Source organism: Zingiber officinale, chromosome 7A, assembly GCF_018446385.1.
Source record: "Zingiber officinale cultivar Zhangliang chromosome 7A, Zo_v1.1, whole genome shotgun sequence".
NCBI classification, from domain to species: Eukaryota; Viridiplantae; Streptophyta; class Magnoliopsida; order Zingiberales; family Zingiberaceae; genus Zingiber; species Zingiber officinale.
Window position 1 is genome coordinate 2,175,234 of NC_055998.1, and position 17,507 is coordinate 2,192,740.

The 17,507-nt window shown below is 37.9% G+C and overlaps 3 protein-coding genes and 1 pseudogene across 4 annotated transcripts; 3 read left to right on the plus strand and 1 right to left on the minus strand.

The window, feature by feature from the left end:
• Positions 1-138: 138 nt before the first annotated feature.
• LOC122000725 (2,3-dimethylmalate lyase-like) lies at positions 139-6,769 on the plus strand. Of its 2 annotated transcripts, none has more exons than XM_042555160.1 (8): positions 139-556; positions 1,559-1,770; positions 2,140-2,421; positions 3,766-3,888; positions 5,477-5,627; positions 5,694-5,938; positions 6,277-6,313; positions 6,399-6,769. In XM_042555160.1, the coding sequence occupies exons 1-8, from the start codon at positions 193-195 to the stop codon at positions 6,524-6,526; spliced, it is 1,542 nt and encodes a 513-aa protein (XP_042411094.1). In that variant the 5' UTR covers positions 139-192; the 3' UTR covers positions 6,527-6,769. The 2 variants fall into 2 exon arrangements, with proteins under 2 accessions (XP_042411094.1, XP_042411095.1); XM_042555161.1 differs by having other exon boundaries at positions 140-556; positions 5,700-5,938.
• Positions 6,770-7,392: 623 nt separating this feature from the next.
• LOC122000726 (probable adenylate kinase 7, mitochondrial) lies at positions 7,393-10,212 on the plus strand. Its single transcript, XM_042555162.1, has 4 exons — positions 7,393-7,823; positions 8,350-8,490; positions 8,896-9,147; positions 9,779-10,212. The coding sequence occupies exons 1-4, from the start codon at positions 7,479-7,481 to the stop codon at positions 9,929-9,931; spliced, it is 891 nt and encodes a 296-aa protein (XP_042411096.1). The 5' UTR covers positions 7,393-7,478; the 3' UTR covers positions 9,932-10,212.
• A 1,373-nt stretch (positions 10,213-11,585) lies between these two features.
• On the plus strand, positions 11,586-11,900 carry LOC122001963 (protein ELF4-LIKE 3-like). The gene has a single exon (XM_042556957.1). The coding sequence runs from the start codon at positions 11,586-11,588 to the stop codon at positions 11,898-11,900; it is 315 nt and encodes a 104-aa protein (XP_042412891.1).
• Positions 11,901-12,339: 439 nt separating this feature from the next.
• Positions 12,340-15,416, minus strand: LOC122000727 (annotated as a pseudogene).
• Between the last annotated feature and the right edge of the window lie 2,091 nt (positions 15,417-17,507).

Consider the following 17,507-nt stretch of genomic DNA (forward strand, 5'->3'; position numbering starts at 1 on the left):
TATATCCCTAACATTAATAGCCTTAACTAGCAACTTGAAAAAATGTAAAGATAAAGGATAATAATAAAAACCAATAGGGTAAAATTATAAAAGGGTTCGTTGCCTGGTTCGTGACTTAGCCCCGTGGGATTTCAAGTTCCAGGTCGATGACTCGCGTCTCGTGTATCAAAATTGGTCGGTGGCACTAAGCGCATGAGCTCGCTTATGGGTCTCCCGTCCCTTCTCCTCCCTTCCCAGCCGCCTCCACCCACCCTGCTTTGTTCTTCGATCCAGTCTCGCCATTCCTCTCCCTGGCTCCTTTCTCCATGGCTGAGCTCGAGGGCTCCAACTCCACAGCAGGCATTGCCCTTTGCGTCGCCTCCACGCCGAGGGCCCTCCGTTCGCAGCCGCACGACGCGCGCCGCGGTGGTCGTCCGCGCCTCCGCCGGAGATTCCGCGGCGAGGGAGCTCCGGAGGATCCTTGAGACTCCCGGAATCCACCAGGGCCCAGCTTGCTTCGATGCCCTCAGCGCCAGGCTTGTGCATCGGGCAGGGTTCCAATTCTGTTTTATGAGCGGTATGTGTCTGTTCCGGGGCTTCCTTGATCTTTTTCCAGATTGATCGTCCCGTTTAACTTCTCTGTTTTGATGTTTTAGATTCATTGTTGCAGCTCTAGATCGTTGAGCATGTATTGTTCTAAAAACTCGTTTTCTTGGATGAACTTCTTAAAAATATTAGACCTCGCCACCTCCTGCTAGCTCAAGTTCTAAAGCATCCTTTTTATGTTGCCCTGTCATCGTTCCGTGTATCGGTAAATCATAAATCCATTTCGTGTTTATTTGATAGAGGTGCTTGATTCCTGTCAGTGTTATCATATTTGTATTTTATTCTGTCTCCTTCACGTCATATATAGATATCATGTACGGGTTTTATTATCAAGTTGTATCCAAGCTTGGTAGCCCAATGCACTATAAGATCTTAGCAGTGGTGTTTTATATTGCTTTATCATACTGATTTCTGAATACTAATCTCAATTTTATTTTGAGGAAATTTTTATAACACATAATGTAATATGGTTTTGAGCCTTTTGTTCTAGGCTCATGCATTACGTTTTTAATTGTTCATCTGCTTAGAAGTGAAGCAATTTATTCTCATTGCTCCTTATAGTACAACCATTTACTGATTTTCTGCTCCAAGAATCCTTTTCTTAGCATTTTCAAGCCAATCAGAAAATTGAGTCTTGATTATTAAGTCTATGTTAAGCAAGCTTTAGTATAGTAGTTGTAAATATGCCTTCCTTGCTTGGTTAATCTAACTAATGATGACCTTTTCTGTTTTTCTTAAATACTTTTATTCTATGAGACTATGATACAATTCTTCCCAAATATTTCTGGAATGCTATAGTTGTTTCATCTGTTTGATTACCATGGTCTATTTGTATACATCTTACGCATAGCATCATTTATTTGTTAAGTTATATTTTCTCGAAGGACAGTGTAGTTATTTGTGGAATTCGATTTGAACAAGAACATCATTAGTGTTAACTACACTGTTTCATTGTGTGTTGTGCATTTGTTAGGTTTTTCAGTTTCAGCTGCTCGTTTGGGATTGCCTGATGTTGGTCTTATATCTTATGGGGAAATGGTTGATCAAGGACGTCAAATCACTGAAGCTGTATCTATTCCTGTGATTGGCGATGGAGACAATGGTTATGGCAATGCTATGAATGTTAAAAGAACGGTGAAAGGATTTATTCAAGCTGGCTTTGCAGGAATAATTATTGAAGACCAGGTATATTTTCAGCTTCATACTTCCAAGACATAATAGTGATTCAAGACAATTTCTTTTTATTTTTCTAGGAATCACCCATGAAAATGATAATTTTGTTAGTTATTTTGATGACAGTAGCAGTCCAAGTAATTCAAACGTAAAACATACTATGTCATTGTTGATTATACAAGACACCTTTATATCTCCAAATATCAGTTCAGTTTTGATAGCTCTCTAATCCATTTTCCTTTAGGGTGTTATAATCCCAGAAATATTGTTTCTATCATCAGTTACTTCTTTTTCACTTCAGGAAAATGATAATTTTTATAGTTAAGTAGTTAAATTCATATATTATTGTCTTGCCATCTCTTGATATATGATAATTTTAAGGTATCACCAAAAGCCTGTGGCCATACTCGTGGAAGGAAAGTAGTCTCTAGAGAGGAAGCAGTTATGCGCATAAAAGCAGCTATTGATGCACGAAGAGAGAGCGGATCTGATATTGTTATAGTAGCACGGACTGATTCTCGCCAAGCTGTATCTTTAGAGGAATCACTAAGGAGATCAAGAGCCTTTGCTGATATTGGAGCTGATGTATTGTTTATTGATGCACTGGCTTCTAGGGAGGAGATGAAGGCTTTGTGTGACATATCTCCTTTACTTCCAAAAATGGTAATACTATGTGCAATGCCTGCAATACTATCTGAGTATGAGAAACTTGTGGTTGTTTGTGAAGAAAAATGGGCATGTTTGTAGTATAAGTTGCATGTGCATGTAGGCTTATTTATGAGAGAGCACTATGCTATGTTTCCCACATGTCGTTAGATTATATCTTCATCTAATTGTCCACTCATTTGCAGAATGTTAAAATCCTTTTACCCTAGCATGAAGACTTCAAATTATTAGGATTTATTTTTGATGGCTATGATATCACTTGATTTGTTTTTATCACATTTAGATGGTGGTTTTTTACTTGTAGCTTGTCCTTTTTTTCTTTACTATAGATTCTCTTTGCTTGTCTAAAAAAACCTGATGCTTTCTCAGCCTAAGAGTCAAAGCTAAATCCATCTTGTGAACATAATAGATGTGGTTTCTGTTTTATAACTTAATTTGTCTGTTTTCAAACACCTCTGATCGTTTAAATTTGTATCAGCCTTGCATACAGTAAGTGTATATTATTTTCTAAATCTAAATGACTAGGAGTAAAACAAGCCAAAATAAACTTTTACTTATGTAGGCACCACTTAGAGACAACTATTGAATTCTGAAGTATCTGGGAAATCCTTTCTATATTGTAGGAGAATGAAACTTCTCAAAGAATAACTTCTCAAAGAAACCCCATATACCGTAGCAGTGAATTGAAGTTTAATCATTCAGTTAGATTCTTTTTATGTAACCTTGACAACAATGGTTCGCAGGTCTGAAGTTGATGGCGGCCTTTGTGAATATGGTATCTTTTAATGTTATATTGTTAATTAAAATCTACCACTAATCTTCACTTCTAATGAAATCTCTCCTTAAGGATATTCTTTATGCTGTTGTGAACTGATTGTTAAAATTGAATTTTTTTTGCACCGTGTTTTCTTAATATACTTGTGAAAATGTCATTCCTTGCTGTTACATTTTCTAAACATTTATTTGCCCCTAAATGTCTTGAACACATTGAAATGTAAAAAAGGTAAATGGAACAACATCATCCTCACACCCTCATGTGATTTCTTGTACCTATATCTATGATTTCATTTGAAACTGAATTTAGTTTTCTAAATAACATTACTATATTCATGATAGAATTTTCAGGACAATTCTGCTCATTTTTATTCCTCCTGTTTGGTTTACAGGATCTCTGCTGAATTTTCTATAGAAGAAATCGTTAATTTAATTTTACGCTACTAGTTTCTAGTAATCTTCAAGCCTTCTTAAGAAGCACATGAATTGCTACTAGTTTCTAATAATCTTGAATCTTTTTTAGGAGGGCTTGAATGGCTAGCTAAAATAATCTTCATTGGTTTTCAGGCCAACATGCTTGAAGGTGGAGGGAAAACTCCTATATTGAATCCTATTGAACTTGAGCAGCTCGGTTTCAAAATTGTGAGCTACCCATTATCTTTGATTGGCGTTTCAATCCGAGCAATGGAGGTACTTTTTTGAGATGCAAATAGTCTGGTGTTTAATTCTTTCTGGTATTTCAAAATATGCTAACAATAAGCATCTTTTTTCTTAACATCGTGCTTTTCATCATAATAGAAATGTGCTGTATAGTTTAATTAGAGGTGTCAAATGGCATGGGCTGTGGCAACTATGAGCTAATCACAACACGGACACATGTTGGACTTCAATTTAGGCCATTGGCTGGGTTGGGTACAGCCCACTAGCTGAGGCAGACCAAATGCCGGGCACAAATCAAATTCAGCCCAAACCACTCGTAACTACAAATCCCCATGACGCTCTGCCCTGCTTTTACACAAAATATCAACATGCTTGTCTTTTATTATTAAAATAATTTGGAACAGATATTAAACAATTCTAAAGATCTTTTATAGGTACCCTACCCTCCTCATTCTCTCATCTTTTTGTCATTCTCTTAATCTGCACTCATTTTTGATCTCTACTATTCAACTAGCGCTAAGTAAGCCCCGACGAGGATATGAATGCATCATCTACTATGTGAGGACGTTGAAGAATCATATGGTGGCTGTTGACCTACAATTGCAACGGAGCCTTTGATTGCATCAGGCTACATCTCATGATCCTTAAATCTCATCAGCATTGTGGGTATTATATCCAAGCTTTCGATCTGCAGCATGTTGTTTTACCACCCCCTGGAGTTGAATTGAAGATAACCATATTGTGGCCATGAAAGGCAGTTTATGTCTTTGTTGATGGCATGTTCCTTTGCTTGCTGCCTGATGAGGTTAAACCCTTTAAAGTATGTCAAATGCTAGCTATTTCCCATGATTATAACATCCAATTCCATAGATCATGCACATCCACAACAATATTTATTAATTTAACACTGGACAATGTGGAGCACATACTAGTGTTAGACAGGTAGAGATTAGATTGCATACTTATTAATTAATGTGTTTGTGTTCATATGTATTTTTTTTGGATCATGTGACTTTTAAATTGTGTAAATCATTAAAGATTCTAAAATATTTTTCCCACTCGTTAAGTCAACTTAGGTCGTCGGGCATATGCCTATGTTGGGCTGAGGTCAGCACTAACCCGAGTCGTGCCACCTTGAGCTTGGGTATAACACATTGGCACCTCTAACTTTAATCCTAGTTTCACGGTGGTTATTTTAAATTCTTTTTGATATAAAAACAGTGAATATGTTTAAACCACAATAAACTACCCAAATCTAATTACTACCCTTTTATAGCTCATTGTACCCAAACATTGAAACATCAAATTACTCTCACAAGAGGGATACTTAACTACAAATATACTTTTGCTATTTTCAGCCAGTTATATGTTTTTATCTCCATCAAGCTCTCTTAATTTAGAACCACCTATTTTGATCCCAAACCCAGATGAATATGATTGAGGTTGCATGAGGCATACACAACCAATGTCAGAACTTGTCTAAATTTATGAATATGAGTCTTAAACCGTATTCTTCAGAAGATTCATTTAGTTTGGCCTTGATAGTTGGAACAAACACGACTTGGCAACTTAATGTGCTGTTTTCTATTCTTTAACCATTGAGCAAATTAATGTGAAGGATGCACTTGCTGCTATAAAAAGTGGGCGTGTTCCTCCTCCTGGAAGCTTGCCATCATTTGATGAAATTAAAGATACACTGGGATTCAACAACTACTATGAAGAAGAAAAGAGATATAGTATAAATCCTGTTCATCCATCCTATCAAAGCGGTCAGCACTGAACTTCAAATTCATATATCCTATTTTTCGTAAGAACCATCTGATTCTGTTTCTTAGGTACAGAATATTCGCCTCGAACTACCACTGCTTATAGCACTGAGCTGACAGCTCAAGTAACACCTGAACAAAGCCAAAGAACAGACAATTTGAATGAACCAGTTGTTGAAGTGGTAACTCCATATGTCTATGATAATTACAGTTCAGATGATTCAAGGAATCGTCAGTCCAGAATATTGTCCCGTACACTTAGATTGAAGATTACTGGGAGAGATGGACTCGAGAAGCTTGATGTCAGAATACCGGTAATTTCTTCTTTTATCATTAATGATATCTAACTTCCACTCCATGCAAATTGTTTGTGTCATTTCTAGTTGGCTAAAGCATGTATTGGCAGATATTTATTCAAGTGGATGATTCTTACTCATTTTTGTCTCACTAGGTATTGCCCCTAGAAGTTAGTCTGCTTAATTGCAAGCATAGCATGCTGAAATTGCAAATGCGCATTTACATGTCCATTTCCACTTCCAAATCATTGTGTTCAACGTCTATGGAAAAGTTTAGATGAAATTATAAGAGAAAGATGCATCAAATATATTTTACAAGACTAATTCTGATCGAATACTTTGCCATTTGGTTACAGGCTGGTTTCTTGGAAGGTTTGACAAGAGTTATACCAGGTATTTAAATCTTGACAACTAGTTACGTAGGAAAGGTTATCAGATTTACTGAAATTAATAATGAAGTTTGTGTTCCATTCGGTAGGCTTGGGAGGTGTCGATATCATGCAAAAGTTGGAGGATGCTTCTGTTGATGACGGCGCCGATAGCGGTAAAATATTGCTCGATCTCAATGATGCCATGGGAGAGAGGATTCAAGTGTTGGTGGAATGAACACGTGTCTGCGTTTTAGCGCTACTTTCCCATAGCCTCAAATCACTTTAGGAAGTTTTTTAACGTCAATCGTTTAATAGACAGTATGTTCCTTAAATTAACAGTGGATTTTGATCCATTTCATAGTCGTGAAGAATGGTGAGAACGGTAAAGACATATTATTCAGTAAATTTTACTTTATGAATTCTGGTGTAATGGGAAAATTAGTAGCTTCCTAATTGAAGTTGCAAAGCATTCTTTATATATATATATATAAAAACCTGTTTAAAAGGTTTTCTCGACCAAATTGATGTTAATATAAAGAATACAAGCAATCCATCAGCTGAGAGGTAATATTTTCTTATTTTTTAACTATTTTTTTAATTTAGTTTTTAATTTTTTAAATTGATTAATTTTAGAGATCATTAATTTAGTCTCATTCATTCATCAGATAAATTAAAAAAATATTTAGTCGAGTTTTGATTTAAAATTTTATGCGATAATATTTAATAATCCACTTATAATTGACTAATGAGAGATCAATTTGTAACATGTTGGCAAATGTCATCGATCGACGTTCAACTTTGTGTATTATATACAAGTTATTTATATAAAGTTATTGTGTATAATATTATAAATATGATAATCATAATTATAATAATTAATAAGAATTATGATAATTAAATTGTAGTCAAATTCATTTTTCAGCGTTACTTTCGTTGTCACTGGAACTAGCGAAGGTGTAGGGGCCCACCCGGCCATAAGGACCCCGTGTAATAGGTTATGGGTATAATGGCATTTTTGTGGTTTTCTAATGAGTCAAGGGCTCTAAGGTAAAATCGCTCTTACCTTCCACACGTCCTGGAAGAACCCTTCCGCCTCCGTTTAAAGCTGCTCCCCTTTCGGAGAAGAGAGCGTGGTAAAACCCTTCCTTCCACTTCGCTTGACCCAATCGACGATCATCTCGGCCTCCATGGCAGGAATTAGTCGCTTGGGTGATGCCGCCGGATCCCTCGCCCGTAGGATCTTCCCGACCCCGTCTCATCGCCGGTCCTTCGCCGCCGCGGCGTTGGCGGAGATGGACTACTGGACGGAGTGGGAGGAGGAGGAGGAGCTTGGTCGGCACGCTTCCATGGTGGCAGCGGAGACGTGTAGGGAAAGGCGCACTAGGGGGTTGCAGTGGGTGTTCATGGGGATCCCCGGGGTGCAGAGGAGCGGGTACGCGACGCGCGTGGCGAAGCTACTCGACGTGCCTTATATCTCCATGGGTTCACTCGTCCGCCAGGAGCTGCATCCTAATTCCTCCCTCTACAAGATGGTATCACTTCATCTAATTCGTTCATTGTATGTTAATTTCGCTCAAAATCTTCAATTTTTTTTTTTTTCGATTCTTGATTCCATTTTTTCCAATTATCTTTTAAAAATTATATTTTATGTCTTCAACCTTTAACAAAACTTTGTTGGACTCGATTACCCCATTTGCTGGTATTCTTGTTGGTGGCTTCATTTTTTTTTGTCATTGAACTGGGAAAGGTGTACCCATGGTAGCGCTCCTGAGTCGTTTCGTTGCTTGTCTTTTAGCCACATGGAGTAATTTCGGCATCTTGTCTACATTACTGCCACTATTCCGCTCTATGGTTTGCGCAATGAAGATTTATCTATATTTGAGTAAATGATCCTAATATTCCTTTGAGGTCAGGGTCCATGAATTATAATAACATAAGTTACTGAATCTGTAGTTTGATGACGAGAGTGTTCGAACAGATTACTTGTTGTATTGTTACAATTGTTTTTCCCCTCATCTTGAAGATTTTATCTTAATTACTCAAAATGGTGTTCTGAAGATTGTGAATGCCATGAATGATGGAAAACTAGTGCCAGAAGAGATTATATTCGGGATATTATCAAAAAGACTTGAGGACGGATACCAGAGGGGTGATTCTGGATTCATTCTCGATGGAATCCCTCGAACAAGGACGCAAGCTGTAAGTGAAAGTTGCTTTGGTCTTACATTTCCTTGAATTTTTTGTTTGATTGCCTTGGATTGTGTCTCTTTTTGTTTATGTATAATCTGCTACATTTTGCCACTTTATGGGGTTTTATACATGGACGTATGGAAATATACACTTGATTTATTATCCAATGTGTTAATGTGAAAAGGTATATTTTCATTCTTGTTTTAGTAATTTTTTAAATTTCTTGATTTTAAGTTGCCTGCACTATGATTTTTTAATTCATTCCAAATTGTTGTCTTCCAAGTTTAGTTATGGTATGTGTTTATACATGGTATGTGTTTTTATTTCTGGCAGAACTCAAGACTGACAGCTTATGTATTTATGTGGCATTTTCTTGTAATACATCATTACAGTATTTCTTTTGTTTTTTTGCAGGAGATCCTTGATCAAATAGCTGATATTGATCTGGTAGTAAACTTAAAATGTGTTCAAGACTGCTTTGTGAAGAAACACTTCGGTGCTGATATTTGTTCACACTGTGGGAAGACATCTGATGCTATCAAATTGGAATCAACACGCAAAAATCCATGCTTGGATACATGTACATGCCATGTTCAACTTAACTCATCTTCTGCAGTAGATATGAAAAATCACAGAATAGAGAAATCTCTTGTCTACACCCAGCAGGTATTTCCAAATTTCCCTATGTCACTTTTGTTTATTTATTTATTTGTGTTAATCTGTGTGTGAACTTTGATGCTTGGGGATGAGTTGGCAATTTGTTTAATATCCCCTCAAATTTCTTTTGTCTCAAGGCATCCCTTTAGGGAGAATTGTCGGACATCCATTCATCAATGATTATAAGATAGAGTTTCACATTAGGACTTTTAAAACTGAACGTGGTCAAAACAGATAATAGTGCAACCATATTTTAATTACTTCCACTTAGGATGAGTTTCTTGATGATGATGCCATATTGTACATCTTTCATGAAAATATCCCTTGTGTTTTCTTCATTAGTCCTATCTGTTTAATGACCAATAGAATATAATGGTAAATTTCACCTCAAACAAATACCATTAATTTTTTATGAAGCTAAATTGGTTTTAATAGATTAGTTTATGACTTTCTTGGAGTTATCTGTTTGACATAGTTGAATAATGTGTGGTTTGTGCATTGTTTTAGTGCTACGGTATGGTCTTTGAATGTGTAATTCTTGACGGTTTCAAAAACTTTTAACTGGATTTTTGTTTTTTGGAATCCCTACCTTCTTGATAGCTTCACACACTATTTTCTGAACATTCATCATCTTAAACAGATCCATCTGTTGGAAGACTACTATAGGAAGCAGAAGAAACTTTTGGATGTCCAAGTGATTGGTAGCCCAGGCCAAACCTGGCAGGGGCTTTTGGCTGCACTAAATCTGCAGCATATGGACACTGCCTCTCCTTCCCAGAAGCTCACAGTATGAACTTACCACCAAAAAGATATAATAACACTAAGATTCATACTAGTGGCATGGTTTTAGCAAGAGTTTGAGTGTCTCTATCGTGTAACGATGCAGTTTTGTAGATGAATGCATTGTAATGTCACCCGAGAAATGTAGTTTCTGTCGAGAAAGCCAGACTTTCTTATTTTCTCTCGTTCGATACGGTATCGTCGGTATCTTTGTAATGCCTACGGCTGTTGCTAACTGAAAATGTGGATGTAACTTTTGTTTGTTCGTTAAGATCTGCCATGGGAGTTACTGGATGTGGTCTTGTTTTTGTTCGAGGCTGAAACAATTCTCGTGCTGTTGGCATCTATCGATTTGTGAAAATATATCGTAAATAATAAATTTACAATTTAATAACAAAATTTTCTCGACTAAATTAATCTCAACAAGCAAACTTCAACTTCATGTTTTCTTGAAGATTTACAATCTTTTTTCCAAGCAAATTGAGGACAAGCTGTACATTTTTCCTGAAGCTGACCAGAGTCACTGGGCTCAAGTACGCTACACTCTCTTTTACTACCCCATGCCATCCAATCCATGCATGACCCTGAAAATAATAGGAAAAGTTAAGAGGCAACTTAAATTTCATAAAGCAACATGAAAAGGGGTTTATATATACGTTGTTATCTTAACCCTAGTGACTTAAACAACAGGATAAGCACAAGTTATGGGATTAACAATATTATTAGCTGAATCCATGTACCTCCTCCACTTCATTATGCCTTTTATGACCTACCTACCTTCTCTTTAAATTAATGGCTATATTTGCTGGCCTTCCTCCTTTTAATTCTATGTACAGATCTAAGCATCAGCAGGGAACCTTAAACTGGAAATTGCGAATCATGCGAGGTGGTATAAAGTGAAGACCAGAACAATTAAACTTTGATATCTTCCCCTCTCAATTGAAATCAGATCATGGAATGCACATGTGCTGCTCTTATATGAGGCGAGTAAGATTTATGATATCCTCAGAATCTTTGGTCTTTATCATCCAAGCCTCAAATGCATAGATATTCATATCCCTCATCTTTAAAGGAATATAATTATATTGTTCTAGTTTGACAGATTTTGCTTAATAATAGAATTTTAGCACTAGATTTCCATGTCTGTGAGGTGGAATGCTTAGGTGTACGAAGGTGACATGACCAACCAAACAAAATCTAAGACTTCTCCGTGGCACAACTGTGCCTTTTCTCCTTTGGTATGAGGACCATCTGCTATATATATAATTACATGAATGTAGATTCTCTCTAACCGATACACACAATCTCCCAGATTTCCTTAATCCCATATCCAATCCTTTTCCCTTCTCTGGTTGCAATTTCCCATTTCCAAGGTATGCTTGATGAAAGAGAAATCGCACCTGCTGATGTCTTTTCTCCTTGAGATTATGAAGAATCTAACGTTAAAACCTCATTATTCGTCTAGTTTTTGATTTGGCTTTCTTGTTTGCTATGTTGCTCTTAAACCTCATTAGGTTGTCTTCATATCTGTGTTTGATTTCTGCAATGGACCAGCTTTTTAATTCTAGGCGACCATGTGAAGATTTTGTTTTCCTTCTGTCCTATCTCTCTCAGTATTAACACGGCATCATGGATTAATTTCTAGTGTCCGACAGGATCAGCATAAAATGGATCGACAACTTCTTGGAAATGGAGAACAAGTGGAAAATAGAGTGGTGCAGAGGTTCCAGAGGAGCTTTGTGCAAGTGCAGAGCCTCTTGGACCAGAACAGGCTGCTCATCAATGAGATCAACCAGAACCATGAGTCGAAGATCCCCGGAAACCTCAGCCGCAATGTGGGATTGATCAGGGAGCTCAACGACAACATCCGCCGTGTCGTTGACGTCTACTCCGAGCTCTCCCTCTCCTTCGCCAGGCCAACGGAGGCTTCTCCTGCAGGCAACTCACAATTCAGCCACAAGAGACTTAGGCCTGGTCAATGATCACCAAGTTGATTGATCATCGCCTGATGAAGAAATCCTCTAATAATTGCTGTTGCTTCTACTCCTTGCTCATGCTATGTATCAATGTCCTAATTCCATTACTGAAGAAGAAAAAAAAAACAATTTCGGCTATTTCTTTTCTTTTTCTTTTGTTTTTTTTTTAATGCAAGAATTGTAGTTGATCAAAACATAAGATGAGGAATCTTAGTTTGTAGCAAAAGCAGCCTACTGGGGGAGACAGAGATCTAAGCAAAGTGGTGTCGCAGAAGAAGACAAGCAACATAAAGCTTCCTTTGGATGGTGGAAGTTACAGCAGAACTTATCATCTCTATCTGAGTTATTTACTCAACTTTAATTGATTTCTTAAAATACGTTTACTTGCAAATTATGTAAGAGAATCATTGAGTTCCTTCAGAAGAAAAAAATAAATATTGGAGTAGAATTTTTCTTTTCAATGCAAGCACACATGCTAGTACAGACTGGAACTGTTATCAGTATCTATATATTTGATATAATTCTAAAGACTTGTACAACAAGTTTAGTGGTCATGTATCAGCAAAGAAATGATAAACCCTGGCATTGTGTACGATCAAGCGCACTGCAGCAGCTGTCGTTACAATCGCCAGAAGCAAAAACAAAATGATGTTGGCCCAATGCCACGCCTTCTCTTCTCTTTTAGCAGATTTTGCTCTGACCTGCGACATGAAAATTTCTTCAGAATTCCCCTTACGAGAAAAGAGCAGCTAAGAATCTGATCATCTATCTACCTTGAGGAAAACCATGCAGGGGAACACGAAAGTAAGCGGGAAAAGTGTAAAAGACCCAAAGAGGTTCACAAAATCCCCCATGAAGGGAAACATAGCAGTGACGAAGGTGTTTAGCCCAAAGACTAATGCTCGCAAAAGGAACCGCAGTTGGAGGTTGGTTCTGGAGAACATCCCTTCATCTAGCTTTTGGAATTTGGTGTCGAGAGCCTCATGAATCGGTGCACAGAACATCTACAATCGTTTGCATTAGCAATTATCACAAACAGTAAGAATTGAGTCATATGGACGAGAACTTACATGCTGAGAAACTATACTTTGCAAAAAGGCTGTTAAATTGATTAGGATATTTGCCCATTTAGGTCCACTCAACTGGTAGGGAAGGTATTCTGAAACAGCAGAGCCATAAGCCCAGTATCCAGCTATGCTGATGCCGTAATAGACGATGAGGCCAATGGTGAATTGCATTGTCAAAGCCTTTCTCATGTTTGAAACTACCGGTTTGCGCAAAGTCGACTGTAGTTGAATGAGAAATTATGAGCTAGAAAAGAAAAGAAAAGAAAAGAGCTACTTTATATGAATTGAATTGTTCCTCACCTGGATCTCAGGCAACAAACCTGAAGTGTTGCAAACTAGAATTGCAGCGACTGCACCAAAGGCATTGAAGACTTTCTCTACTTGATTTCCGGGGATGTTGTAATCCTTAGTTTTGTTTGCTCTTCCTTCATTGGATTGCAAGCAATTAGATCAGTGAGATGTCTGGTATTGGAATAGATGGATGGCATTTGAGAAGAGGAAAATTGTACCATCTTTAACTAGGATGACAATGAGAATCACATCGTAGATTATGGTAAGGATTGCGGATGTTGCCAGCCAGTTTCTCATGGCTGACATTGTAGGGACAAAGTATGCAAAGATGAAGTAAACAATGCCAGTCACTACAATGTAGTATTGAAGCCTCAAGGGCGAGTTGCTGCATTCTGAATTGATCTCCTGGTGAAAAGTTTTATGTTTAGTGGTTTTCTTATCTGAAGATCATGCATACAGATATCATTCAAAGTTCATAAGAAAAACCAATCCTAAGGAATTCAGAAATACCTTCAAAGCTCTTCCTCCTAGAAGAATAAAACCCATGTTCCCAAGAAGCAAGGTTGTGAATTGCAAAAAGTATGTCAGATAATACATTTTATTCCCTACAAAAAGTGAAAAATTAGTCAAAATGGTGAAATTTATTCACTGGGTTAATCCTACTTATTTTTTAACAAAAAAAAAAGATAATGGTGAACAAGAGTCCACACTGCTTTCTATTAACAAACAACTGCAATTTCATTTTTAAAGCAACTTTTGACTTTTCTCCAAAGATGATAAATCCTTTGGTCCTTGGGAAATGCCCAATGGCTAAATTTCATATGTTTCAGAGGTCATGCATCATAAATATGCACCGACTGCCATTTAATGGTTGCGATGAGAATCCATAGGTGTCATGCTTTGGCAAGATTCTTTTCTATGGAACACACTTCTCCATGCTTTGCCCACAAAGATACAACATAGTGGTCATCTTTGGCCAGTTAAAGACAAACGTGAAGCCTTATGACGTTCTCACGTTGACGAGTAGAAAGAACTCTATTGGAGAATTCAAATTAAAAGGAAAAAAAATGTAGTGAATGGCGTTGCATCGAAGAAGAGACAAGCTCTTTTTTATTCTTCACTTGACTTTTCGCCAAGAGAACTGAGAGGCCACTACATGTGAGGCTTCCCCATTTCCAACTTGATGATCCATCTAGAAGATCATAGAAGATTTCCATCAAGATGAATATTAAATTACTCTTTTTGATAAAATATTTAATTCGATAACATGAATCGTAAACGTAAAAGTAATAGCCGTCAGAGAAGCTTATTAAAAAGAGAGTACCGAAGGTGTAGCCCATGAGATCCCTGTATCTGATGAAACGCCGGCCGTCGATGACGTGGAATCCAGCAAGGAGCCAGTTAGCGTAGTGGGTAAAGGATGCAACGACAACGAGCCACATCATCCCCTATGCCCATCCCAGTGGCACCAGCATCGGGTTGGAGAAGCTCAACACGTAGTCGCAGTTGAATGACGTCACCAGCATCACCCCCACTTGCTGCCACGAGTCTGCCACATAATTGTTAGTTAATTAATCCATCATTAATTCAGAAACGATTAATTAATTAAGGTTGACTGCGTTGTTTTAGTTTGTGCAGAGGACAAACATCAGCACGCTTGGAGCATGACCAAAGATTGGGGAAGGAATCCTTTAGTTCAATTCAGAGCTCCAAGTTTGTGATCAGTTAAAAAGGCCAAAAAAAAGAAGAGAAATACAAGAGATTAGAGGAAAAGAAGGTGAATCTTTTGAATTCGATGACCTTTATCGACAGTATGAGCTGAGGTGACGGCATGCTTCGGCTGCTGGCTTTGTTCAGGAGCTTCGCCTGACTCCAGACTGAGTGCTTCCACTCCATTACTCCTCTCCTTCAACTCTGTTGGACCTTCACCTCCTTCCATCTTTACTGCCTGATCTTCCTCTGTCTCTTTGTTTCTCTGGGTCCTGCTGGTGGGAGTATAAATAGGCAGGTCTTGAGCACTCGTTTTAGTCCTCGGAAACTTATGGAAATTGTGTGCTATTTAAATAGAGTTGATTGGTGAGTGGATTGGTTAGAGCACAAGTGCGGGGCATGGTCATGGCATGATCGACCAATCGATAGCAACCTTAATCATTGGGTAGGTTTGCATGTCACCGCTTTGCTTTAAAACAGAGGATCTTGATAAATCCGTTCGTTATAGAAGTGCAGGGGGACGCGGCGATCCTCAAGGCCTACCTTCATACAACATTTTAAGAGTGCAATGGGGTTGGAACTAATACGGTCCGAAATCGATGAAGGTGATGCCCTAGGTGTGTTTTGCTTTGATTGGATGGAGACTTCGTGTTATCTTGTAACATAAGGAGTGTTAGTACCAGGTTAAGAAAGGAGTCCCCGTGTTGGTTCTCTGACGTTTAAATTAGTGATCAGAGAAAATATTGAGAGCGCAAAGGGAGTGTAAAATATGAAGGATCACATATAGATAGAGACCTCTTTTATAATATTATTATTGCATTATGCATGCATCTTAAAGTGTTAGCATGTTTTCCAAAAATTTTTTAAGAAAAGACAGATTATAAAGTGCTTCTGATACATTTCCTTAAAAGAACACATAAATCTTTGTAATTTAACAAGCTGGAAGTTTCTAGAGTATAATTTACCGGTAGGTCCTTTATAGCACAAACTTTTAAAAGAGTACGACATAATAGGTATATGGGTCCCGTTGTAAGCCGACCGGAAGCCACTTGGTCGGTAGATCGTCAGCTCAGTCTTCCAAGATGTAGTTAACAATTTCTTCTTCACTAGGCCCTTTATTTTGTTGAGGAGATGCAATATGTCTGATGGGCCCTTAAGTCCGATCGGATAGAACGATGGGTCGGGTAAATTAGTACTTAGCTTCAAACCTCGTTTGCAAGTTGTGAAGAAAGGTCGCTTGGTTGGTCCGGTTGACCCTTCACGTCCGGGCGGCACTATGAGGCCCACCCGACTTAACTTGGTCAGCAGTTTCAAGTTCGTCTAACCATGTGACTTTGACACCTTGACTTTGATCTCCACATCAATTAATCTTCTCTACTTTGATCGGATTTTTGGAGGACCCATCTTTATCACTATATCAGGAATCATTCTCTACCATGTGACTTTGACACCTTAACTTTGATCTCCACGCCAATTAATCTTCTCTACTTTGATCGGATTTTTGGATGACCATCTTTATCACCGTATCAAGAACCATTCTCTATTCTCTAATCCTTTATCTGGTCGGATGCATCAGAGCTCATGGTCCCCTTTACCAAGTTTGGGATTCATAGTTTGGGGAAAACCAAAAGCCCGGGGCCGAATGCCCGTCAGTTGGCACCAAGTCTTGCTAAGAAGCCAAAGGGGCTCGTCGGGGGGCCTCATGAACAGAACATGGCTGCAGGTCGTAGAGAGAAACAAGAAAATTAGACTCTTCTACAACTGAAGCAAATTACTGGATTGTTTTCTTTCCTAGCAATTTTTCTGGGAATTTAGTTTCTTGATTTGGAACTGGGGAATGATGATCCAACAAATAAAGCTTAATCATAGTAATTTGGCAGAATAGTTAGCTTTCGCTTTTCTTGTATGCCTCATATGGATTATTTGAAGTTGGAAAAGTAGGTTTATCCGATCATAGTCATTCAGATACTAATGTGGAGCTTATCAATTGTTTTCCTTCTTCTAATTATTCTAACTTTGTTTAAAGTACATTTTGGCTTAGCAAGAAAGAAGATAAGTTTCAACCATATTGGAAACACAATGGATTGAGACGGCAAGAGCAGATTGATTCACTTTGGAGCCAGAGGTAGCATTTCACTTGATTTTTCTTTTTAGTATTATTCAATGACTTTCCAAGGAATCATAGGACTTGATTGATAAGGTAAACCATCCCAGAAGATAATGAAGTGAAGGTAAATTCCACCAAGACATTCTGTGTCTCATCCTGATACTGAATGAAGAACGTTTCACTCAGGCCCGTTGGGACTTTACTCATCTCCTTGAGAAAGGATTCTAAGTTTGAACAAATTACAAGAGCCTTAACATTGTGTTCTCTTTTAAGTAGAAAAGAAGAATAAAGGGAAGGTTCGGGAGGGAGAAGAAAGGAAAGGAAAGGAGGGCAATTTGAATTGGACACTAAAGGAAATTATAAGAGATTATACATATAAAGAAAATTATAAGAGATTAAACGTTACTTGAGACCAAAGGAATGGATACTAAAGGATCA